At 45.7% G+C, this 27536-nt stretch overlaps 1 protein-coding gene across 1 annotated transcript in view; it reads left to right on the plus strand.

Annotated features, from left to right (window-relative positions):
* Positions 1–27536, plus strand: part of LRP1 (LDL receptor related protein 1) — a 1472234-nt gene that overhangs the window by 1076730 nt on the left and 367968 nt on the right. Inside the window, 2 exon segments of the mRNA XM_078688974.1 lie at positions 1388–1504; positions 25854–25960. Of these exon segments, the coding sequence (XP_078545100.1) occupies positions 1388–1504; positions 25854–25960 (224 nt within the window).

The following is a 27536-nucleotide window of genomic DNA, read 5'->3' on the forward strand; positions in this document are numbered from 1 at the left end:
CTGCATTCCAAGGTTCGAGCCCATTCCACTAGGGCGATCTCTTCCTCCATGGCGCTCTTTGCGGGAGTGCCCATTACAGACATCTGCAGAGCGGCAACATGGAAGACGCTGCATACGTTTACCAAGCATTACTGCTTGGATAAATAGCTCATGACGGATGCAGCAGTGGGAAAAGCAGTGCTCCATCATCTATTTCATTAGAGGTGAGCCTTTCCCTTCATCCCGCCATCCTCTTATATACACGCACATTTCTCTCTGATATTCATTTCTATTATCTGTCTTGCAATATTGGTACCTTCTATGTCTCACATTGATATATTATCTGGTGATTTTCCTACTGTACCATCCGAAATGTGCTTATCATTGCTTACTACTCTGATTCAGGCATGTGAATCTATGAAAGATACCCTAATACTGAATAAGGAATGCGTTACTTACCTGTAACTGCAGTTATCCAGTATTGGTATCTTTCATAGATTCACATGCAACCCACCCACCTCCCCTGGAAGGGCTCACTTTAGTTCTCTCAGTAATACAACTACTTAGCACTGTGCTTACGAAAATCTGAGGGATTAGAGCTTCTTCCAGGAAGGTTCCAGAGAGTGGTGATAGCTGATAGGTTCTTCTCCGAAGTTTGGTCATTTTTTACAAAAGGACATGGATATGTTACTAATGAGAGGCCCTTGGCCTATTACTATGTATATATGTCTAATGAGACATTACTTTATTTATGTACCGGGGACTCCCATCCCGACGACGGGGAATGATTCAGGCATGTGAATCTATGAAAGATACCAATACTGGATAATTGCAGTTACAGGTAATTAACGCATTCCTTATGGACTTTTCTGTAAGGTGGTGCAACCTACAGTTGATAAAGTGTATTTTGGTTGTTCTAACCGCCCCAGAGGAACGGCAGGGGCAGTGGAGTTGCACACATTGTGAGCATAAGGCTCTTTGTTCAGTTTAAACTATTGGGGAGATTGTATAAGGAGTGAGGTGCATTACAAAACCTGGGGAGTTTTTGTATAGGTTGGCTGTTCCCTTGTTGCTTTGGATGTATTTATATATTAAAGCTTTGATCAGTTGGAATGTTGATTAAATATGTTCAATAATATCATCTTGTTGCTAATTAACTTCCTCCATTATTCAAAAAAACATACTTTGTCATTATAGCCAGTGAGCCAGAGCATCTTCTGTGGCATAATTACTTAGCACAGTGTTACAGTATTTTGTGTACAGTAAGTATTCTGGTTCATTCATTATATATGATTTGAATAGAGCCATGTACTTATTTGTAGTTACTTTTTAAGGATCCCATTTTATCGGTTAGTAGCCTCTGCATGTGAGTAACTATTGATTTTGCAAGGCCATTGTTTTGTTCCAGATGAGCGCACCTGTGAACCTTACCAGTTCCGCTGTAAGAACAACCGTTGTGTGCCAGGTCGATGGCAGTGCGACTATGACAATGACTGTGGAGACAACTCTGACGAAGAGACCTGCAGTAAGTGGGCATGCCTTTTGCCGAGTTGGTGCATACTGGGACAGGGATGAGTGCAGTGTTACATTACCTCAATCCATTTGCTTTGCTCACTGTACAGATACTGTGGACTCCTGAGAATAGAGCCCATGACCCACAGATGAAGGTTATTTCAAATCTAAAGCTTTCAACACCAATACGTGGTTGCAGTAAGAGCTTTTGTTGCATACATCACAGCTTCCCTTTGAGTACTTTCTGAAGGCTTACAAGATAACGAAACCATCTTCCCAGTCCCTGGTCACACTGTCTGCATCTCACACGTAGAACACCACACAGATTGACCCATTATGAGCATTTTATCATTTATTACTGCAACCTATGGCATTGCTAGCCATACTGTGACCCTGGTACTTTAACAGGGTGCAGGACACCAAACATTTTAAAGCTGTTAGAAGGTGGTTCTGACACTATGGGCCGCCTGGATTTTTTTTCTTTTTGAGCACCTAATTGTTGAGCTTTTACTGTGGGGGAGCCTCATAAGTTGGGACTCACCCACAGTGAACTCGGGATGTAAGAGACTGCATGGGGATTTTACTGGTGTCCCCCTGACTTGCCCAGCCCACTGCGCAGCAGCTGGAGTAAGGGACACCGGGCTGGTTACATACAGACACGTGTACATGTGTGTGCACACGTGTATGGGCTACGCAGAGGAGATTCCTAGTGTGTGCAGCCAAGGAGCAGGTGCAGATAGATTAGGGTGGCAGGACTTATGCAGAATGGGGTGGTGACATGGAATAGGCTTTATACACTGGGAAGAAACATTCCAGGGAAAGTCGGTGTGTTTTTCTGTTATCTTCATTTCCCCCTATGGGGATGTGGAGCCTATGGGCTAAAGTAACTTTCAAAAGGCCTACAGATTCCAGACACGCACTAAAAACCACTGTAATGGATGTGAATAGGAGTATTCTGCAGAGTTCAAAGTCATATTTGTACTGCTTTTGGGTCATCCAGGAGTGACATATTTCTCAGAGCCAGCCATAACCAGACCTTGGCTGAGGGTTGACCTCAGCTAGATGGATTGATAACCTTTCTTCCACAAGCTAAGGCCTCCTCTCCATGAAGAGAAGATTGGTGGGGCTACAGGCTCATCCATCAGCAGCCATCACTGGGTGTCAGGCACCAGGCTGCACCAAGGAGGGAAGGCAGCCAGGGGGGGGAAGGGCTTGTTTATTAACCATGTGGCCAGAGACCCTGAACGACGCCATTTTGAACAAACCCAGAGGCTGGACAAGAAAGAGGGAGCAGGGGCAGGGATGTGATGTGTTGCTGTTTGATAGGACAAACAGAGACTTCCTGCCCAGCCCCCTTCTCAACTTTTAAAAAGTACTTGCACAGGAATAGACGCTCTTTCTGGGGTGTGGTCTGCTGAGGGGGATGGTGCTGGAGCCTGGAAATGGGCAGTTGGAAGGAGAGACCCCCTTACTGCCACCCAGTGCCCTAACAGCACCAGAAGAAGAGCCCAGGACCGGTGTTCAGAATCAGGGGCCTCTGCTCAGGGAGAAGAGAGGCCCAGGAGGAGAGCCAGGTGAAAGGCTGGTGCAGGGAGCCAGTGAATACCGTTCCCTGCAGAATGCACCCTCTTGGAGGCCAGGAGGACGAAGGAGAGTGCTCCCAGTGGCTGGGGGTACCACCAGGGGCAAGAAGACGTGGAAATGGGGCAGATTGGACCCCCAGGGGAAGAGATATGGCACCCGGAAGGTAAGCCACATTTGACCCCTAGGAAAATAGACGGAGCACGTGGAGCTCTGTCGCCGGTCTCAGAGATGCCCCCGGGTGGGTCAGGTCCCAAAGGCTGCCCCAGGAGGAAGCAAACGCCCCGTGAATCTGCCAGAAGGGGGCCAGGAGCCCACCCTGGTCCCCGGTGATGTGAAGGAGGGCGGCAGGGGAGCGCCGTCGCGCCCCCCGCAAAAAGGTGCCCAGGGGCCCGGGACACCATCCCCGGGCCCCAAAGAAGGAAGGGCGGAGGAGCGCCATCACGCCCCCCCCCGCAAAGAGGACTGGCGGGGCCCAGGAACCCATCCCTGGGCCGCCAAGCCGGGGAGCGCTGTTGCGCTCCTCGTGAAGGTGTGCGCGAGGGGGCCAGGAGCCCACCCTGGCCCGAGAAGAAGAGCAGAGTTTGGAGAGCGCAATTGCGCTCCCCAGGACAGAGTGATTGGGGGTCCGGGACCCCATCTCAGGGCCCTGTGAGGAAGAAGGGGGGAGTGCTCACATACTTCCCCTGTGGCCCCGCCCGAACAGCGGGATCCGGCCTGTCTGCCTGCCGGAGCGGGCAGACCAGATCAGAGAAGCCGGCTCCCGTGGCAGCACGAGTCTGCAGGCCGATCGGGGAGCTGGCGGGGGCAGCCAGGGGTGGGCTCCCCAGGCTGCCCTGCAACAAGGCGGCAATGCAGGGGCCCGGGTGTTACCGGGCCCCGCAGGACATAGAGCGGCCGGGGGTGGGCTCCCCACCCCGCAGGAAGCACTCGCCGTGAGGAGAGCCGCGGGGGTGGGCTCCCCGAGCTGCGAAGTATACCCTGAGGGTCCGCGTGGGACCGGGCTCCCCCCCCCACCCCCCACCCCCGCCAGCCAGAGGATCGCGGCTTTCCCCAACACAGCGAGAGAGCCTCCACTCAAAGATGCAAGCCTTCCCACAATGCCTTGCAGGCCAGGACCGGCCTGCAAGGTCAAAACATCATTTTCTTAGGTTGTGGTGGCCCCAGGAGAACGGGGTCACCACCAAAGGTGCAGGGGGAGCTGCTTGAGAAGCGCAGTCTCCCCCACCACGAAACTGGAAGTCCCTCCCTAAGTGTCATGGGGACTTGAAAAGGTGTGAGGGTTAGTAGGTGTGTTGGTACTCTAATTGGCAGCGCTGGCGGGGCCCAGGAGTAGTGCAAACTGCAGTGACCTCCTGAAGAGGTCCCTGGCACTTATTTTTTTTTTTTACAAATTATGCACTGAACCCAACTATATGCAAGGATAAAGTTATCATGAGATCACACTCTAAGCTCTTACCAAAGGTTGTGTCACCATTCAATATGTATCAGGCCATAACCTGCTTTTCTTTCTTCCAGAAATCAAGTAACACATCATGGAAAATACTGCATAACCTAAATGTAGGCTGGCTGTATTGTACAACATTCAGGAAATGGGAAACACAGACCATCAAGAAAACCCCACAGTTGTTTGTAGATACTTGCCACAATAGCTGGGCACAGCACTGACAAAGAATACCATTGCAAGATGGATAATACAGACCACTGAGCACTGTTATCTAATGGCAAGCAAAACACTGGTGGTGGGGTGGATGGCACTTCCCACCAGTAAAAAGGCCACATCAGCACTCATGGCCAATGTCTTTCTACAGGACATCTGCAAGGCAGCCACTTGGTGTTCAGAACATACATTCACAAGACACTATTATGTACGTAAAGAAACACAGGAGCAGTTGTCCCCCCCCCCTACAGTGGGTGTAATACTGCTATGTAATCTATGTACAGGGTGTGATTTTAGAAGATATTTCACTCTGCAAAAAAAGTTGTTACTTACCTGTAATACTGGCTTTGCAGCTTGAAATTCTTTTAGATTGACACAACCTTCCCCCTTTCCCAAAGGAGGGTAGTGGTGGAGATATATGATTACAAAAAGAGGAAGAAAACGTGTTGATCTCATTACGGGGTATTGTGGGATTACAGTTAAGGTCAATCTGCAACACCAGCATTACAGATAAGTAGCTGTTTTTTTTATTTAGTCGATTTTCCCTCCATGTCATATCATCTCTTTTTACAGAATGTTTTTCATGTGTTATATCATTCGGTATTAGATGTTTATACATGGCTAGTGTCTAGAAGATAAAATAATTTCCCCTTCCAAATATGCCCTCTGTCCAAAGGATGAGTAATTCACGTTTCAGCCAAAGAATCCGGAATTATAAGACATGCTGCAGTACTGCATTCCAACTGTTTCCCTCCTCTCATGGGCATTTTAGCTTCTCAAAACTGTTGAAACTTCCAGGTGAGAGACAGCCCAGAAGTGGGTAAATTACCATGTGAATAATGTGCTGTAACACCAATTGTCACATTCATTCCCCATTTTTTGAGTTACCCTTGGCTAACAACTTGGAGTACTGCAGTTTTCCTGCATCACAAAATTACCTATATCCTTAATGAGTGTTTATAAGAGCAAAATACGGATGTAGTATTCCCAAACAAATAGTAATGGAGCTCTTAGTTTAATTATTTGGACAGATAATCTGTGTACCTTTTTCACACTGTCCTCATAACCCTATAATTTATGGATACCCATTTTTCTTTATGCATTTTTTGGTTTCTCTTCTCTCACTAGACTACTGACCTGTGCTTACTTCTACCCTCTTCTACTCACCCTCTCCTTGACTTTCTCTTCCACTCCTCTGCTTTATACCTCCCCTTTTCTTATTTTCCCTTCCTCTTCTCTGTACTTGCCACTCTCCTCTGTTCCTTGTTCCCTTGGTACACCTCCATAGTATTTCTTTTTAATTCACTTTCACCATATGCATATGTGAGATAACGGGCTCCACTCCACAAGTCTGAATGCAAGACTCCTTGCCGACCCTCACTAGGCTTACCTGTGAAATGTCTCTGCAATGAGTATCAAATGAGCAGGGGCTGATGGCATGCGCAGTCTTGGGTGTCATAGTATTTCAAATGTCAGTAGTTAATCTCCCTCTCACTGTCAAGCTGCCCTGTGTCTCACTCAACCACCTGTTCTGTAACTTCACTTGTGCCATTTCATCTCATCTTATGTTTTTCTCCATTTTAACACTGTCATTACCGGGCATCAAGAGGTAGGTGTTCATTTGAAGCTCTTCCAGTTTCCATGTTTAAAATATAAAAGTGACAGTTTTAGCAAATGCTAGTTTTTCCTGCAGTGTCTATTCTTTATTTTCATGTAATTCTTGTCATATTGTTAGATGTTTACAAAGCACTGATGGAGAAGATGTTCCCACTTAAGCATGATCTGATCTCTTCAGAGGCTCTTAGCTTCCTTGCATTCTTTGCTTCCCTTTAGTCCTCCACTGCATGGTCCACTTAAAACACAAAATGCCTCCTTATTATAAGCATGTTTGTTTTTCAAGAGAAAATTTACCTCGCTGAACGGTCAGGTGTGCAGTGTGTGGCATTTCATCATGTTTGAGTCCAAATGTATGTATTTCATAGCTGCCCATTTGCCCAAAAATGCAACACTCTCTAGTCCCTGATTAAGAATGTTTGCTTTTCAGTCTTGCATAGAGTTTTGACTAATGCGTTTCATAGGGTGGATTCTCCTACCACAATAGGCATTACTACTAAGCCTCCTCAAGAATTATTCATGGCTAGTTGGGGTTAGTCCTCATCTTTGTATCACCAGAGTTCCTGCTGGTGGCCACTTGGACAACAAATCTTGACCCTGAATGAAGATTCCGCAGGCTGCTGCTAAGTTGTCAAAATACTGGGCTGTAACATATCGGGGAAGAGGGGGGCTTTGAAATTATTGAAAACCTGATGTCTCTTGGTCAGACAATAACAACATTTCTCAAGTAAGGCCTACTTGGGTCCAGCAGGCACACTTGATTGCTGATGATAGTTTAAAAATACAAGATTATTATCTGAATGTGAATGGGCTTCTTAGCAATGGCAGTTAAGAAGGGGACTGCAACAACTGTCCTTCATGCATGTTCTCAAAAGGTGTTATTTGAAAAAGGATACATAAACATCAACTTGCCCCAACTGTAGATTAATAAGATTTATAGCCCGTGTTCATCCTCCTCTTTTTTATGTACATTTCTACCTGTTTCTCGGTTTGTAAAATCACTGTTTGGATGAGATTATTTAGTTGAAATGCATGGCTTTTTGACTTTGGTAAGTTTAGAAAAAGGTACGGCAATGAGAATTTGCCTTCAGGTACTGCTTTGTAGTGCCGTGATTTTCCAGTTTCCTCTTATTGCTCATGGATAGATCACACCATGAACATGGCATCTGTTTTCCAGAGAATTGGGCCACATGGTCTTTGCTGCATACCCATATCAGGTGGTAGTGTGATAATGTCGTAAGGATGCAGCTTATTTTTTTCTTAGAGCACTCCACATCATGGATCAGCCTGCTTGAGTTGGCTATCGTACATAGCTTCAAACTCACACAACGTTCAGAAGATGATTCATAGTAGATGACTAGTACAACAATCACCTGAAGGAAAACTTTGCTGTTACAGTTATGGGGATAGTTCTTGTGAGATATAATCATGATCCACGTATTCCACAAAGTTGATTTGGGGCTTCAGGAAATTCAGCCCAGCGCCTCACACCTCCAACACCAGACCCTAAGGATTAGTTACTTACCTGTAATCCTAATTCTCTCCCAGGGGTATCCTTATCAAAGTCATAAGCACTAGAATATTCCCGCAAATGTGCTGGACCCCGGAAACACAATCATATATGTGACCCACATATATGTATCTCTATATATATATATATATATATATATATATATATATATATATATATATATATATATATATATATATATATATATATATATATATATATATATATATATATATATATATACATGTTCGAGGCATATGAGCTGCAGATTGTACACTTAGCATTAGATCGCCACCTGGTGTTGGGCTCGGATGATTGCAGGTTGTTGTCTTCTTGGAAGAAGTCTTTGTAGTCACGAGATAGGTGACTCCTCCCTTGGACAATACTGCGCATGGGCATCGGCTCCATCCTTAGATTGTTTTTTTCTGCCACTGGGTTCGGATGAAAGTTTCTCCGCTCCGGCTAGAAAAACACTTTTCAAGCACCTCGAAGCGCAAAACTTCCTCAAACTTCTAACAACTACCTTCGACTTAGACTACAATCGTTTCGACGCCATCAGCTCGATTCCGGTCATCGACGCGGGCCGTTGCACCTATCGACGCCGTGCGGCCTACACCTCATGGACAGAACTCCGTTCAAAAGATGCCCGGTATGTCGAGCAAAGTTTCCACATAGCGATCACCGCGAGGTCTGTAACCTCTGTCTATCGCCAGAACACGACGAATCGACCTGCACAGCTTGTGCATCCTTCCGATCAAAGAAAACCATCCGGGATCGGAGGGCCCGTCGACACGAAATGAGGAGATCAGCTCCGGAACCGGAAGATATCTTCGATGAAGAGGTTCCGCTCGATCCAGAAGATTCACCTGATCTCCAGATCGTATCAGAGGCAGACGACTCGGATGACTCCATTCCATCGGGTCAGCGCGTCGTGAGTACTACTGCCCCTGCACCACATACAGTTCTCAAACCGAAGGCAAAGGTCAGCACTCAGCCCGCAGGGCCCAGTCGAGACCGAACCCCCGCTTCAAAAGCCCTGCCTTCGAGCCCAGCTCCGAAGAAAACAACTAAGCCTTCTAGTGCCTCGGCACCGAGCAAGCCGCACGTGCCGATTCTACCTCTTCGATTGGCACCGAAACCTAAAGATAGCTCGGAACTGAAACCAAAGGATGGCTCAGCACCGAAACAGAAAGACCTCTCGGCACCGAAGCCTAAAGAAGTATCGGCACCGACACCGAAAGAAGTACCGGCTCCGAAGCCGTCCACTTCTAAACATAAAAATGTGAAGCCATCGTCCGACGCCTCGAAGCCGACGACACCAGCTTCCACACTGAAAACACCTTCTTCAGTGCCGAAGCCCATAAAGCCTCATGCCAATGTGCCCGAGCCCTCGAAACTGCCTACCAAGCCGAAAACAACACCTTCGGCACCGAAAACTACGCCAAAGGACGTTATAGTACCTCCCAAGGCTAAACACACAAAGCCACCTCGGCTGGAACCGAAAAAATCGACGCCCAAGGTTGTACATGAAGAGGACCTTTTCTTGTCAGATCCTCGACAAAAGAAGATCTTAATCGACCCAAAAACAGGCCATGTAGAAGCTACACCTAACAAAAAGAGACCAGCAGATGCACCGCCCACACCTGTGGTTCCTGCCAAGAAAAAGGACTGTGCAACATCCCCTATGCACTTTTCCTTTCCTATACCACCTCCTCCTTCTTCTCCTGATCCTCTTCACATAACACCTCAAATCTCTCCTGCACATTCTCCACCTTTATCATCACATTCACCTCAACATGATGATGATCAATATAGTCTGGGTGGAGGGGATGATACAGATGAGCCTTTCCCATACCCTGTGGATGAGGGTATATGGGACTTGCCAAACCCACAAACTGCACCTGATATTCCTGACCCGCAGGTTTACCCTTCAAAACCTTCCCCTCCAGAGGATAACATTAGTTTTGGTCATTTGTTAAACAGAGCTGCTGCTTACCATCAAGTCACTGTGCACTCTGATGAAGCTGAGGAGGATTTTCTCCTAGATACCTTTGAACAGTCTCAATGGTCTGTTCAAATTCTTCCCATGATTAAGAGGGCCATCAAACATGCTCTAGAGGTATTTAAAAACCCTGTACGCACTAGAATTTTGAACCCCAGAATTGAGAAAAAATATAGGCCTGCACCCACAGACCCAGTCTACATTAAAGGACACCTACCATTAGATTCTTTAGTTGTATCCAATGCTAGGAAAAAGGCAAATTCTCACACTTCTGGCGAAGCACCCCTACCTGACAAAAAATCCAAAGTAATTGATGCGTCCGGTAAAAGAATAGCTGCACAAGCCACTAAAATATGGCGTATAGATATTACACAAGCCCTCCTCTCTCGTTACAATAGGGCTCATTATGATCAATTTGAAAAACTACTTGAGCACCTACCAGATCAATATAAGGCTCAGGCAACTACCTCAGAAAGGAAGGCAAGTTAATTTCAAATGCCTCAATAAAATGTGCACTAGATGCGGCAGACACCGCATCTAGAGCTGTGAATACCAGTGTCATACTTAGGAGACATGCGTGGCTACGCATTTCCGGGTTTAAACAGGAAGTGCAAACTACCATCTTAAACCAACAATTTAATCAGAACCAATTATTTGGCCCAGAAGTGGACACTACACTCGAAAAAAAATGAAGAAAGACACGGACACTACCAAGTCTATGGGGGCTTTACAGTCCACACCAGTTAGAGGCTCCTTTCGTCGCTCCTTCTACAAAGGAGGCTCCAAACAAACTGGAGCAGACACTACAAGATCTTTCAAATCTCACACACAAGCATCCTCTAACAAGGGATATTTTAGAGGAGGATACAGAGGCAATATTAACAAAGGAAGAGGTCGCGGTAACAACAGCAAACGATCCTCTTCCGCAACAAAACAGTGACTTCCCTCTGCTCCTCCAACAGCATTCCACTCCTGTAGGGGGCAGATTAACACAGTTCCTGCCTGTCTGGAACTCCATTACAACAGACAAGTGGGTAAGACAGATTATCCAACATGGCTACTGCCTAGAACTTACAGCAACCCCTCCACCCATACCTCCCAAGCAGCATCCAATGTCTACAGACCACCTGACTCTGCTCCACTAAGAGGTTCTGTCACTTTTAAAAAAGGATGCCATTCAATTACTTCCTTTATCAGAACAGGGGTTTACTCGCTGTATTTTCTAATTCCCAAAAAGGACGGGACACTAAGACCAATTCTCGACCTCAGGCCCCTCAATCAGTACATACAATCAGATCATTTTCATATGATCACTCTGCAACCAGTGCTCCCACTACTGCAACAAGGTGATTTCCTTTCAACACTAGACCTAAAGGGCGCCTATTTTCATGTTCCTATACACCCTGCTCACAGAAAGTACCTACGGTTTGTAATACAAGGACAACACTATCAGTTCAAAGTCCTTCCATTTGGGGTAACAACAGCACCACGCGTGTTCACGAAGTGCTTAGCAGTAGTAGCAGCACATCTCAGAAGGCATCAGATACATGTCTTCCCTTATCTAGATGATTGGCTCATAAAAGCCAAGTCATTCAATCAATGTGTCCAACACACACATCAAACAATTCAAACGTTGCACAACTTGGGATTCACAATCAACTACACCAAGTCGCACCTGCAGCCTTCCCATGTACACCAGTATCTAGGGGCTACAATAGACACATCTACAGCTCTAGCGTATCCCAGTCCAGCAAGGATACAGAGCATTCAAGCCTTAGTCACAGTCTTCCAACAACAACACTGCAAGCCAGAGTTTTCATGAGACTAAAAGGCATGATGGCATCTTGCATCTTCATAGTGCCACACGCAAGAATGCAAATGCGCCCGTTACAAGAGTGCCTAGCACAGCAGTGGAACCAGGCTCAAGGTCAATTAACAGACCTGGTGTTGGTGGACAGCCGCACGCATCGCTCTCTGCAGTGGGGGAACCCCAAAAACTTGACAAAACGGCGGCCGTTCCTCGAGCCTGTTCCACAAGTAGTGCTCACAACAGACGCATCCCTCACAGGATGGGGAGCCCATCTCTTACATCATACAACTCAAGGTCAATGGAACAATCAACAAAAACTGTTCCATATCAAACATCTAGAGCTGCTAGTCATATTCTTAGCACTCAAGACTTTTCAACTACAAGTACAAAACAAAGCTGTCTTAATCCAGACGGACAATATGACAGCCATGTACTATATACAAAAACAGGGGGGGGACACTCTCTGCAACTGTCCCAGCTCGCACAGAACATTTGGAGATGGGCCATTCCTCAAAATATACATCTGTTGGCAGAACACCTTCCAGGAGTTCACCATCTGATAGCAGATCTGTTAAGTCGACAGTCACAACAGATTCACGAATGGGAACTACATCCACATGTTCTTCAGCCATTCTTCCACAAGTGGGGTCATCCACAAATAGATCTGTTTGCCACCCACGAAAATGCAAAATGCCCAGGTTTCCGCACCCGTTGTCCAAGGGCAATGCAATATGGATGAATTGGTCTGGCAGATATGCATACGCTTTTCCGCCTCTCCCACTGATTCCATTAGTAGTACGCAAGCTCAGACAACAGTCTCTCAAAGTGATCCTGGTAGCTCCCACATGGGCACGCCAACCATGGTTCACCACACTGCTAGACCTCTCTCTGGTTCCACATCAAAAGTTACAATTACAATCCACTAATGGTACTCGTGACCAAGGGACTAGCTCCTGAAACGCGTTGAGTGGATTTGCCGATGAATTCTGCAAAATAAAGCCTTGCTTAACATGCAGTTGGAGTTTGTGTTTACTGTTTTCCAGTGAATGCATTGGAAGAAAGGACAGTAATTTTGTATGTGTATGTATATGTATATGTGTGTATATATATATATTATATATATATATATATGTGTGTGTGTGTGTTAGCTAACCAACTTAGCAGACCCCCGCAACTTTTGTTGCCCCGCTTAAGGAAACGCTGTTATCAGTTACAGCGTGTAACGCAAGTGCCAAGGTCCTCCCTACCATCATGTCCTTGAATGCAGAAAGGGAGAGAGACGCAGATGAGGTGTTCAAAAGTCTGAATGCTGTAGCGACAAAAAGGTCAGAGCCTTTGAGTTTGCCATCAACATCTATGAACAGCGTGCAAACACTTTTCCATCAACTAGAGAAAATGCAAGAGCGTGAGATACGCAAATGGTGGGAGGCGACATCACTCCAAAGATATGCGGATTGCAACAGAGTTCCTAGAGGCCTGCGAATCTTCACTGTTCCATCATACGAGAATCCGGACCCCCAACTATTAAAAGACTGGGCGGCGTATATAGCGAATTCCTGTAAAGGCATGCTCCTAATGTTAGTACAGTATGCATGGAGCGATCGGGACAAAGCTCTTGCTGAGATCCAAAGAATAGAAGACTTGATTGGAAAAGAAAAAGACACCAAACCCATTGAAGACCTACGTGCCAATATGCAGAAACGACTCAAAGAATATGAAATTGTCATCAAGAAAAGGAAACAAAGTAAGTTCCAACGCGATGAGCAGGACTACTTGACAGGCAGAATCCTTACCTTTGCGAAAAAATTCGACGCTACGAGGAAAAGGCTCGCCCAAGGAACAACACGGGCAAATGTCAATGTCACCTCAGAATCAGAGGCTACAACATCTGAGGATGAATCAACAAGAACGAGCAGAAGACCAACAGAAGGAGCAGATGCCAGAGAGCCTTTTTTAGACGAATTCGAGGTGTTGAAAGAAACACGACAACGCCCCCAACCTCAGATGAGGAAAAAGTACACAAAAAAAGGAGGAAAACAAGGCGCGGGAGAAGGGGCCGCACAAGATTCAACACCAGTAGTGACCCGGAGCAAGGGAAGGGGGGCGAAACGATAAAGCATGAGAACACCATTGTTAACCTCTCTCAGAGAAAACTTTCGATCTATGAAGAAAAGGTACTGAGAAGAGGCATGTCTTTCTGCCCGACTGCCAATTTTGACCCAGTAGAGACAAGGATTGACATTTTCAAATTCACAAGAAAGTTGAAGCTAGATAAGATCTTTGCCAATCGTCCGCCATCGGAACAAACATCTGACTTTGGCACAACCGATGAAATGACCAGCGATCTCATAGATGATGATCTACCTCTCCTCCAAACCACACATATTTTAGCAGGCAGTGAAGATATGCCAAGCTCAGGGGAGATTCTAAGGAGGGAAGAAATCATACAAAAGAGAGATCCTAGCAAATTCAAGAAAAAATCTAAATTTCGGCCACATGTGACACATGACGCGATCGATGTCTTCAATGATGCAGTACTCCAAGATTTGGACAAAATGATCTCTAAGAGGATGGAAATCACAAGAAAAAAATCCAATATATCCAGCATGGAATGGCAAGCAATAAAATCACTTAAGGAAGACAACAGCATAGAGATCAAATCCTCTGACAAAGGGGGGAACATTGTAATTTTTGATAAAGATCAATATAAAATGGAGGCTTTGAAACAACTGGAAGACAAAGAATGCTATGAGGTCATTACCAAGATTGAATTTGATAAATGCATCTTGGAATATCATGGACTCCTCAAAAATTGGATGGATGAGGGTATGTTGAGTAAGAATGAACATGAATATCTACATTGCGCACACCCGATCATCCCAACTTTCTACCACCTGCCAAAGGTGCACAAAAACATCAAGCACCCACCTGGGAGACCGATTGTCTCATCCATAGGAAGTCTTCTAGAAGCGACCTCAAGATTCATTGATAATTACCTATCACCCTTTGTCAAGGACCTCCCATCTTTTGTCAGAGACACTCAGGACTTCCTTAGGATTATTGATAACATACAATGGGAGGATGACATGCTTCTCATTACTCTGGATGTAGCGAATTTGTATACATGCATCGACCATCAAGATGGACTTCAAGCCATTGAATGGTTCCTAAAAAAGAAAAGCATGCATTTCCATCAACATAATCGCATGCTGTTAAGGATGACTGAATTCTGTCTTTTTAATAACATCTTTCTTTTTTCAGGCACAATGTATCGCCAAATCAGGGGGACCGCCATGGGTACGTGCTTCGCCCCCAGCTACGCGAATTTATTCGTGGGCTGGTGGGAGAAGCACGTGGCCTGGGGGGGGACCAACGAACATTGGTTGGACAATATCATGATTTGGACCAGATACATTGACGATCTGTTTGTGGTCTGGCGGGGAGACAGACCCTCGGCTGAGAGGTTTGTGTCAACGTTAGGCGAAAACAGTCTCAATTTGAGGTTCACCAGTGAAATCAGCAATAAAACAGTCCACTACCTGGACCTGGAGGTGTTTGCGGAGGGTGGCAGAATTCAGACCAAACTTTACCGCAAGCCGACGGCGGGCAACGCCGTCTTGCATGCCGCAAGTCACCACCCCAGATCCATGGTAAAGAATATCCCATATGGCGAGTTTTTACGCCTGAAGAGAAATTGCTCTGAACATAGCGATTTCCTTTCAGCACAAAAAGCAGCAACCGCCAGATTCATGGAACGAGGATATTCACAGAAATCACTACTAGAAGCCTCGGAAAAAGTGGATCTGATAAATAGGAAAGACCTACTGGTGAACAAAAACCTGAAAGAAACAGAAAAGACGAAACCCATAACTAGAATGATAACAACCTATAACATGAGATCCAACGAGGTGGTCCAGATTTTTAATAACAACTGGCACATTCTGAAAACAGACACTGTTCTGAAAGACAGAATATCACCTAGACCAACGATCACATATAGACGTTGTCAATCTTTGGGCGATCATCTAACCAGGAGTCACTACAGGGACCCCCCCAAACCAGTGAGATCCAAACCAATTCAGGGTTTCTACCCGTGCATGCATTGCAAGGCGTGCAAATACAGCCATAAAAAAACCAAATATGAGGGTAGACCCAATGATCCCCGACCAATTAGAACTATCAAGAAATTTCTGAATTGTAATTCAGAATTCGTGGTATACTGTCTTGTTTGCCCGTGCTCAAAGAGATATGTTGGAAGTACGATCAATCCAGCGAAAAAACGTATCCTAGAGCACATGCGTGCCATCACTAATAAAGACAAAAATTACCCGGTGGCACGCCACTTCGAAACCCACCATAACAGTAACAGAGATCTTCTTTCCTTCTATCTGATAGATCAGTTGGAAAAACAAGAAAGGGGTGGGGATAAGATCAGAAGTTTGAGGGCAATGGAGTCGAGATACATCATCGACCTCCAGACCATGAAACCGGTCGGCTTAAATAATGACGAAGAACTTTGGGTACATCTGGAATAACCATACAGTGGGAGTAACCTGTTTAGAAGTATGGGGTCACATCTGTAATAAAATCTGGACACCTATTTTCTGCCGATACTCTCCCCCTTATTCTGTTTTGCAGAATTAATCAAGATATTAATAGAATACTTCAGGGAGGCTCATGCCCATACAGGGCCATATATCTTAAAAGCAACCAGTAAACGCCAATTGAGGCCTATATAAATTGCGACTTGCCTGTAATTGATAAAACAACAGAGACAAAACGCAATCACTGAGGTGCATGTTTATAGATTATTGATGGGTACTCGCGATATGGAAATGTTGTAAATATATGATGAATGTTTTAAACATCTACATGAATTTTTCACATTATGTGGCATGAAGGAAATTAACACTTTATTGTTTCTTTTTAAATGCGACTTTTCCAAAATTTGAGAGTATACTATACATGTGTAAACACATGAAATGCATGCACTGAGATATAGAGGATTTCTTCTTTTTGCGCGCAAGTCACGTATTCAACGTTTTATTTATTTTTTGCGAGTTTCTTTTTAATGGTTTTTGAGCACGAGCACTTTGTTTATCACCATTTATTCTCCATGTTTAATTGTGAAAAACAGTATTTTTGCACTTTACAAGATGTCTGCCATTTTCAGCATTAACTGTCGGCTTAGTCCTCTCTTGATGTTAATGGAGAGGAGGAGATATAATGGCGTGGTAACTTTAATATGTTGACACTGAGGAAGCCGTTTCTCGGCGAAACGCGTTTGTCTTTTCCTGGGGCAGGGGGTCTGCTATTAAATTTTTGTTAACACCTACAGCTTGGAGTGCCGTCTGCTTTCTACGATTGTCAGAGAGCGTGTGTGCATATATATATATATATACACAATAAAAAACAAATGTAGCCTTACACACACTAGAGCTGAATAATGCTGTAAGGACTTCCCATTATATCATAAAGAATACATTCGAAACAAGGAAAAAACATCAGCAGAGCATGTTTAAGAACAGTTTTAATGCTTAGCACTTAGCACAAACTCATAGCAGCATAGAAATAAACTGGCACCGTGCCTTTAAGGCAGTCATGAACCACAGCTACCCATCATGCCTCAGGGGTGACCGTTAGGTCAGTTGTTCTTTGCGGTGACTGAAAAGCCATAGCACAAAGAGTTGACCTTACCTTTAAACAATGATACTTTGACCGGGGAGGCGGGGGAGGGTTGCTTATGACTTTAATGAGGATACCCCTGGAAGAGAACTAGGATTACAGGTAAGTAACTAATCCTTCTCTTTCAGGGGATCCTCATCAATAGTCATAAGCACTAGAATAGAATAGCGAGCCTCACCTAATCCCCCTGCGGGCAAAGGAAAAAAAGAACGGCAAATTAACCAACCAGCTCAGATAACTAAGCTCGGACAGACATCTTACTATCCGAATAGATTCTTCAAGGAGGCCTGGCCTACTTGAGTATCCGCCCTGGAATCGAATTCTAGAAAATAATGCCTTATGAAAGCGTGAACCGATCTCCAGGTTGCTGCCCTGCAAATCTCTGCCATTGGAAAATCATGCAAGAAAGCTATTGTCACCGCCTTTCCCCTTGTGGAGTGTGCTTTAGGAGACAACAAAAGGGGTTTATTTGCCAACTGGTAGGCCAATTTTATACAGGACACTATCCATCTTGAAATGGATCTCTTTGAGGCTGGAAAGCATGTTCTCATGGCACATAATTCAAAAACAATTGATCCGATTTCCTTATACCCTTCGTCCCCTCCAAATAGAATTTGAGCACTCTTTTAAGGTCTAAGGAGTGTAGAGACCTCTCTGCAGGAGTTGCGGGATTGGGAAAAAAGCACGGTAGGGAGATTGACTGATTAATATGAAAATCAGATACAACCTTTGGCAAAAAAAGCAGGGTGAGCCCTTAACACTACCCTGTTGTGTTGAAACACAGTATATGGCTCTTTAGCACACAGTGCTTGGATCCCACTTACTCTGCGCACTGACGTTATTGCCATCAGGAAAGCGGTCTTCCATGTCAGGTGCTGCAATGTGGCTTCATGAATGGATTCAAAATGAGGACCCATCAATCTAGACCGCACCAGATTTAATTCCCGAGAAGGAGTTCGAACCAGGGGATATACTTTCTTCAACCCCTTTAGGAAATCCTTAGCCACCTGCAATTGGAAAAAACAAGGTTGGTAGGGGGATTTTCTGTACGCCGTAATGGCTGACAAGTGAACCCTGATTGAGGAATATTTTAAACCCGCTTTGGCTAAATAAAGATGGTAAGGAAGAATGACCTCCTCCTGTCCCTTTGTAGGATCATAATGATTATGAACACACCATTGGTAGAATCTCTTCCACTTAAAAGCGTACGACACTCTTGTGGAAGGTCTCTTAGCCTCTTTCAGGATGTGCATGCAGTCCTGCGATAGATACAAGTATCCATATTGCAGGACCTCAGGAGCCATGTTGCCAAGTTCAGTGAAGAAAGGTTGGAATGGAGAATCCTCCCTTCCATTTTGGTCAGCAGCTCCGCTCTGTACGGCAGTCTCTTGTGGGGGAGTACCGACAACTGCAGAAGGTCCGGGTACTACCACTGACAAGGCTAGGCTGTGGTTATCAGAATCATCTTCATGTTGGATCTGATGAGCGTGGACACCACCTTCGGGATCAGAGGCAGAGGAGGAAAGGCGTATGCAAATGTCTCTGACCAATCCATCAAAAGTGCATTCCCCTTTGTCACTGGATGGTGGAATCTGGACGCAAAGGCGTGGCATTTTTTGTTTTGGTCGTCTGCAAATAAATCTATTGACGGATGACCCCACTGTTGGAAAATATCTGCCACTACCTCGTCGTGTTGCACCCAGTCTGGCTGATCTTGAAGTGCCGACTGAGCGTGTCTACTCGCATGTTTTGGTCCCCTGGAAGGTGCACTGCCACGATGGAGAGGTTCCGAGCCAGTGCCAGATCGCTTGAGCTTCCAGGGTTAGAGGGCGAGTGTGCGTACCACCCTGTTTGTTTAGATAATACATGGTGGTCGTGTTGTTTGGATCAGGATCGAGTTGGACGTGATCGATAGCCAAAAAGCTTTCAGAGGAAGATGGACTGCTCGTAGCTCCAACATGTTTATATGGTAGGACAGCTCTTTGGTGGCCCACTGGCCCTGCATCCTAAGGCACCCCATGTGTGCCCCCCATCCCTGCAGAGATGCATCTGTTATCAATGACTGCACTGGAACTGGTTGATGGAAAGGGACTCCCACCAATAGGTTCTGCGGCCAAGTCCACCATATGATGGACGACTTTGCTGCTTGAGAGATCACAATTCGGTCCTCCCAGCGACCTGTTGCCTGGTCTCCTTGTCCTCTAGATCTTGCTGCAACGGTCTCATTCTCAGCCTGGCGTTGGGAATGAGAAATATGCAAGAGGCCATTGATCCCAGCAGAGATGCCACTTGCCGGACTGTTAGGCGATCTGTCTGGAGCAGAGTTTTGCACTTCTGTTGCATCGAAGAAAGTCTCTCCTCCGAAGGAAATGCTTTTCCTTTGTTTGAATCCAGAGTTGAGCCCAAATAATAGATTGTCTGGGTGAAGCCCTAGTCTGCAGAGCAGATTCAGACAAACTTGAAAATCATTCCTTACATTTTGAGGAGATGGCCCTTTGTGGAGCCAATCATCTAAGTAAGGGTAGACAAATAGACCTTTTCTGTGTAGGGCCGCCGCCACCACTTCCATGCACTTGGTAAAGACTCGTGGAGCAGATTTCAGTCCGAAGGGTAATAACTTTGAACTGGTAATGCTTGCTGCCGACCACGAATCAAAGGTATTTGCGATGACGTGGAATGATAGGTATATGGAAGTACGCATCATGGAGGTCCACCGAACACATCCAATCTCCTGCTTGTAGATGTGGACATATTTGATGAAGGGCCAACATGCAAAACTTTTCCTTCATGATGACTTTGTTTAGCAAGCGATTGTCCAGGATAGGTCTGAATTCGTGCTCCTGATCTCTTTTGGGCACAAGAAAGTACCTGGAATAAACTCCCTTCCCTGCGCGGAAGGAACCTCTTCTATGGCCTTTTTTCGCAGAAGGGTTATCGCTTCCTGCCGAAGCAACTTTAACTGGTGAGGATGAGATCTTTTCGGAGGAATGTCCTTTGGAGGCACACGAAAACATAGTGCGTATCCATTGCGCAGTATACTGAGCACCCAACAATATTTTGTTATGCTTCACTATTCTTCCAGATGATGTGAAGCACTGCCTCCCACTGGAGTGGGCAACGGCGCCAGAGTAAGCTCCTGCTTATTGCTTCCCTGCCGAACTGGCTGTGGTAGGACTGTTGCTGGTGACCTCCTCTACCTCTGTTGGACTTACGGCCTTGATACTGCGATTTGCCCTGGTTTTTGTTCTGGGCCCATTGAGGGGTTTGAACCCTCTGTTGGTAGCCCTTGCGTTGGTTGGGTCTGTATCGTCGTTTAAACTCTTTTTTCTTCTCCAATCCAACTGCTTTGAAGGTATCAAGCTCGGCTTTCATCCTACCCATTTGCTCATCTGTATGGGTGCCAAACAGGGAGGAGCCGGAAAAAGGGAGATTTAGGATCCTCTGTTGAGCATCTGGCTTGAGAGCTGTTAGTCTCAACCAGAAGAACCTCCTGGCGCAAATCCCATGCGCATATGAGTGCGCCGACACCATGGCACCATCTGCCGCTGTGCTAATCACTTGGTTGGCAACAAGCGACCCTTCCTTGATGACCTCCTCAAAATCCTTTAGATCTTCCGTTGGCAATTTTTCCTTGAAACGGTCCAAGGAATCCCATATGGTCCTGTCGTAGCGACCTAATAAGGCTGCTGAACTAGAGACTTTGAGCGATGATGCTGCAGACCCGCAAACCTTCCATCCCCAAGAGTCATGGGACCTACTTTCTTTATCTGGCGGGACTGACGAAGACTCAGCTACTGCATGAATTTTCCTCGCAGCAGCAGTTATAACAGAGTCTGCAGGCGGATCTGATTTTAAGAACCCAGGGTCTGTCGCTGCAGGTTTGTATTTCTTTTGAATCCTCGCTGGTGCAGCTTTAATCGCAGCTGGTGTGAGGAAAATGTCCATCACCAGTTCCAGAAGACCGGGAACCAGAGGAAGCAACGGACGAGATGCTGCTCTCTGATGTAGAGTCTCAAAAATAATTGTCGTTGCCACCTGAGTAGACATTTCGATGTTTAGCTACTGAGCCCCTCTCTGAAGCACACCATGATATGTGTTAATGTCATCTATCGGTGATACTCTTGACAAATGGCTATCCGATAGAGTAGGTGAATAGTCCCTCTTGGAGGATCGGCTGGAAGAGGAAGACCACGTAGGTGACCTTCTCCTTTTGCGATGGGAACTAGGTCTGCGCTCCCGTGACCTGTCCGCATGTTCTCCACGTCTGGGCGAGGTCGATCTATCCACTTCCTGCACAAATCTTTGTAGAGGTGACCTGTGAAGAGCACTGGTATATTCTTCCTTTACCGTCTGGATGCACCTTTATCTTTACTCCAGTGATGGAGGGGAAGGAGTAATCTCGGTTACAAATGAACAGCAGGGGAAACCTCCCTGTGATGTGTAGGAGACCTATGATGTCTGACCGAGTACCTTTCTGATGAGGCAGATGGTGAATGCTCCGCTGAAGGATGTCTCGAGGCGAGACTAAGAGGGTTGTGATGCTGATTCTGTCACTAGAACCACAGAGCCTTCTCCAGACCTCACTGATGTGGGCCTTGACGTCGGGCGTGTGACCTGCTGTGATTGAGCCCTTCTCGATGTTGACCTGGATCTCCATCTCGACGTCGATTTCCGGCCTGGTGTTGGAACCGGTCTCGACGCCGAGACTCTGTTCCTCGACATCGAATGCCTTGAAGAAGACGCCGGAGTACCCCTTTGTCTCGACATCGAATGTCGGAGAGCCGACGATGGCGGAGGGGTTCTGCTCCTCAACGCCGAACGTCGTCGTGCTGACGAAGAAGGGCCTCTGCTCCTGGACGCCGATCGTCGCCGTGTTTACGACGGCGGAGGGCTGCTCTTCCGAGACGACGGCGGAGGGCTTCCGATCCTCGATGCCAATTGTCGCCGGGTTGACGACGGCGGAGGACTCCTGCCCCTCGACGTCGATCGCCGATGGACTGACAACGATGGAGGGGTACCTGCCCTCGCTGTCGAGCTGGCGACAGCGGGGGACTTCTGCTCCTCGACGCCGATCGTCGCCAGGTTGACGATGGCGGAGGGCTTCTACTCCTCAACGCCGATTGTTGGCGATGGCGGAGGGCTTCTGCTCCTCGACGCCGATCGTCGCCGGGTTGGCGACGGCAGAGGATCACGTTTCTTCGACGTCTGCGGCGAACGGCGAGGCGTACCTGAATGACGGTGGTCTTTTCTTGGACAAATGACCCACCAGTGGTAGTTTTTTCAGCGCCGAGCCCGATGCTGAAGCAGAAGAGTGAGGGACTTTGCTTCCGGATGAAGATCTCGCCCTCTTAGAGCCCTTCCTCACCTGTGACCTGCCTCTGGAAGATGCCTTTTCTGCCAGCCCATAAAAACGGATCCTCTCTCTGTCTTTTAGAGTCCTTTTGGATAGGGACTGGCAATGAGTGCAAGTCTTGGGGACATGCTCCTTAGGCAAACAAAGAATACAGACTGTATGAGAGTCTGACCTGGCCTTCTTTTTTCCACAAGAAGGGCAGGGGTCAAAAAGAGATGGCGTTTTGAGTGGAAAAAAGGGCCCAAAATGGTCAAAAAAGACAGAACCTTACTTCAAAAGATGAAAGACGTCAAAGTAAGTCAATATTTTCAAAAAAAGTGAAGATTATTTCTCACTAAAATCAGAAAGAAGTGGAGCTGTGTAACCAGGATCCTTCCTGAATGAGCCGCAAACAACAACTGACCTAACTGTCACCCCTGAGGCATGATGGGAAGCTGGGGGTTATGACTGCCTTAAAGGCACGGTGCCAGTTTATTTCTATGTTGCTATGAGTTATCTTTTCAGCCTTTTTAGGCTATGTTTTCTGCAATGCAGCCTGGGAGCTGTCAATGCTTTCTGTCCTAGCTGGGAGTTTGTGCTAAGTGCGGAGCATTAAAACCGTTCTTAAACATGCTCTCTGTTGTTTTCCACTGTTTCTAATGTATTCTTTATGATATAATGGGAAGTCCTTATAGCATTATTCAGCTCTAGTGTGTGTAAGGCTGCATTTGTTTTTTATTGTGTGTGTGTGTGTATATATATATATATATATATATATATATATATATATATATATATATATATATATATATATATATATATATATATATATATATATATATATGGATGGATGGATGGATGGATAGATAGATACATATATGTTGGTCACATATAGGATTGTGTTTCCGGGGTCCCGCACATGGGTGGGAATATTCTAGTGCTTATGACTATTGATGAGGATCCCCTGGAAGAAAACTGTATGCTAAATGTCATGGTACCCTAATGGAAGAAATGTCGCACTCCAGAATTTCTTTCCAACCACATGTATGCCTTTATTTGTGAATCCAATTCATCAGTTTCTTACGAAGTTGACTTTGAAAAACAGTTGCATAATGGTATGACAAGATACAGCCAACATGTGTTTCGAGGCAACACTCTTTTTCAAGGCTCAATGTATTTGGGTGGTAGTAAATGCAGGTCCTATTCTCTGTGTGAAATCCATTTACACTTGTAACCTTAATTGCATCTGAAAGTTGTTACAAGTATAAATGGATTTCAATTAAAAGAGCTCCTGAGCAACCCTCTGTTCCCCAAATTTATTTTTTCTTCAAAAGTCAGTCTGAAGTTAGTATTCTTTTCTTTTTATTCCTTCATCTTCAAAACCCGTAGCCAACTCGTTTCGTCATGCAGTACATCAACCTTTGACTTCATCAGGGCTACAAAGGCAAATTACAAACTTGTAACTCACATAACCCAATTACACTATTACTGTATATCATGGTTACTGTTCACTCCTTCCATGTATGTGTATATTCCAAAAGAACTCCAATTTACAGACCTCAGGTGCTACAAAAACCCTAGCAGAGTTAGTCCATTAATTCTTATATGCCTAATAAAGTGTATCATACATTCACTGGTATTGCTCAAGAAGGTTCTACTTCATGGCATTGAAACTGTATTGAGTGACATTAGAGGGGATAATCATGAACTGAAGTTACACCAATGTGAAGCTAGTTGAAATATGGTCTTATGTGCTGTGGACAAAGGTCTGAACATAGACCACGAAATACAATATTTTCTGGGGAAATTAAATGCTGGAAAGAAATTGTAGAGTGGGGCATTTTTATGTAATCTTAATATTAACTCATTATTAATGAGACCTCTGTTAAAGTACCATAATCGTTATCCACACTGCCTGATACAAGTTTTCCTATTTCCGTTGCTTAGGCCTTCGAATTTAGCCTATTCGGTGTGATTTGGTGCTGGCAGAGAGAGCTAATTAATATGCTGTGCAGAAGAAAAAACTGGAGAAGGTAGTGTGTGCTCCGAATCCTTGGAAGCAGTATGCAGTTATGACACTTAACCTTGAAGTGGATGTGTCATCAGTGGGGCGCTTTAGATTCTGGCATTTCACTTCCCACCTAGTATATTGTAGGATGTGAGATTTGCATGTCAAAGTTGTTAATGCTCCTTTCTTTGTGAATCACTTTGGAATGGAGTTGGATAACGCGGTAATCCCCTGAGGCCGAAAAGTGCCTGTGCACTTACCCCTAGAGTAGAACTTGGTGGCCCATTGTTCTGGATTTAAAACCATTACCATTGACTGATATTTTTGGACTCCACTTGGTGGAATCAAATATTGAAACATTGATCTCCATGTGTAAGAAGTATGAGTGAGCTTTGCTCATAGCAGTATTTCATTATGGTATAGTAAGCCTATGACCTGAAAGTGTATGTGTATTCCTTCCTGATAACATTTTGTGACTATTGTGGTGTGGTGAACTGATTTTGCATTCATAGCGAGGAATTGTGAGGTAATTTATTTTGTCTTCAGAGCTAGGTAATTACTGCATTTTACGCTGCTAGTGAGACAGTATGCTGTGCAGTGATGCAAGGCCCTATGTTTTGCTTTGATAACACAGTTCTATGCTGTGCAGCAATGTAAAGCATTGCGTTTTTAGGTATCTCTGTATTGCGTGTTTGGTGATGGATAAATTACATGCTTGTTTGCTTAACATTACCCGAGTCACTCTGAGTGACCCTGCTCATAGTTTCTGCAAATGTACTATTAGTTTGCCCGACTGATATTCTTCTATAGTCACAAATTTGTTCTGCTTCCTCTTCTGACCACCCACTATCCCCATTGCTCCTGCTCACGTGTGCAGCTGCCAGGTATATTTTTAGCCACTGATTGAATTTTACCTAGAAAGAACACAAATCACATCTCTGGTCTCCTTTCCTCCTTCTCTGTTCTCCCCTTGTGACTATCCAAGGACCCCCTGCTTGTTGGCTTCATGGTGTCTGTACCCCAAGACTCTTCGGAGTGCAGTGCGTGTGTCATGCACGTTACTCTGTGCCTGCTCTGTTGATCGTCTCAATTTATCCCCCATTTGTTTTTTCCTCCCTTCCACATTTCCACACTTCTCGCCCTACCCTCCCCTCGTCTAGCGCCTCGACCCTGCTCTGAAAGTGAGTTCTCCTGTGCCAATGGCCGTTGCATTGCTGGGAGGTGGAAGTGTGATGGTGACCATGACTGCATCGACGGCTCTGATGAGGTAAGAGCACATCAGAAGGATATTTGAACTTTTTTCTGCTAACCAGGATTCTCTTCACCATAGGACAAAGGAAATGTAACATTTTATTTACTACACTAAAGCAAGTATTTAAAAAGTAAGCAAAGGAGCATGCAAAATAGAGGACATGACTGTAGGTAGGAGCAGCAATAAGAAATGTCTTCCTCGTTTACAGAGTAACCTTATGTCGACTGTAAGAAAATGCCTCTCTTTGTTTGGTCACCCCAAAGTTTTGGACTATAGCTGCAGGTTTTTCGATCCTGAGAGTGCACTGAGGCCTGCTAACCAGTCCTCTGTGCCAGTGCTGTGACCTTGAAATTTGGGTTTAATTGATTTATAGGCAGTTAGCATGAGCTAACTTATTTCAGGGACATATAGCTCCCTTGATAGCCATATATCTGGGTTGGGGCTAGGGAACTCTGCATGCCAAGAGAGGGGTTCTGCCATGTTGGAAGTGGGCAGAATAGAGCCTTCTGGGATAGCTAGACACCACACTTGCCAGGAAGTAGTCATCCGGAAGAAGGGGACCTAGTAGCCCAATGGCTAATGACCATGAGGGCATAAAAAGTGCACCCCTGGTGCCCAGAACTTGGATCTCGTTGGGCTGAAAAAGAGGCCCGAAGGACTGCCATGCTACACCAAGAACCCAGCAAAGAGAGACTGCACCGACGTGGATTTCACACTGGTTTGCTAACAAACAAAAGGGCTGTTCTCTACACATGGAGAAGCCGAGCCCAGCCTGATGCTCAGAAGATGCACTCGAGTCCCCTGGACCCGGGATGGCCAAAAGAAAGGAATTGATGAAACCGCTGTACCTGGCGACTGGTGGCCCTGTGGTGACTGGACTTGCAAGGCTTGAGAGGGCTTCGAGGGACATTGACCTCTGTGACCAGGATCGCCTCACCAAGTCCTTTAACTGAGGAGTAGCCTCAGGAAGGCCCTTGCTCACGTTATAATATCTTTAGCATCCTGTATGCCTTGCATCAGGACCACTCCATAGAAATTAATGTCAAGGAGCCACTGACACTGAAACTGGGCTGGAGACTGCTTTTATTGTCAAGGTAACGGTTTCTGTGGACCTTGCTGGTCCCCTGACCGGCTCCCTGCTGTAGTTACAACCCTGCCAAGCATCACGGATCAGTCGTTAGACTAACACATTTTAGTGTGGTGAGCCCTATCACTGTTCTAAAATCCATAAGTCATAACATTTATAGCGCCTCCTTATAGGGCCTGCTGACACCACCAGCGCTGATGTAGACACAAGCAAGCTGGGAGCGCTGTCATCCAAGCTGGGAGCGCAGTGCGGGGGGCCCAGACTTACCCATAGTGGAGGGCGGCCCCTCAGCCTACACTGATATGAGGGTGGGGGACCCCTTAAGCATATCTTGCAGGGGGGCCCCTCCCATTTTGTTACCCCACTACTGTCATCTATTAGAACCACTCAAACAACTTAAGCAGCGTGGACTGCACGTGCACTGCAGTGAATACACACAGTGTGCAATTTGGTCTTCAGTTCACTCAACAATCTGAGAATGGGGTGCATTAGCCTACTGAACTG

This window comes from Lissotriton helveticus, chromosome 1_1 (assembly GCF_964261635.1).
Source record: "Lissotriton helveticus chromosome 1_1, aLisHel1.1, whole genome shotgun sequence".
In the NCBI taxonomy this organism is placed as follows: domain Eukaryota; kingdom Metazoa; phylum Chordata; class Amphibia; order Caudata; family Salamandridae; genus Lissotriton; species Lissotriton helveticus.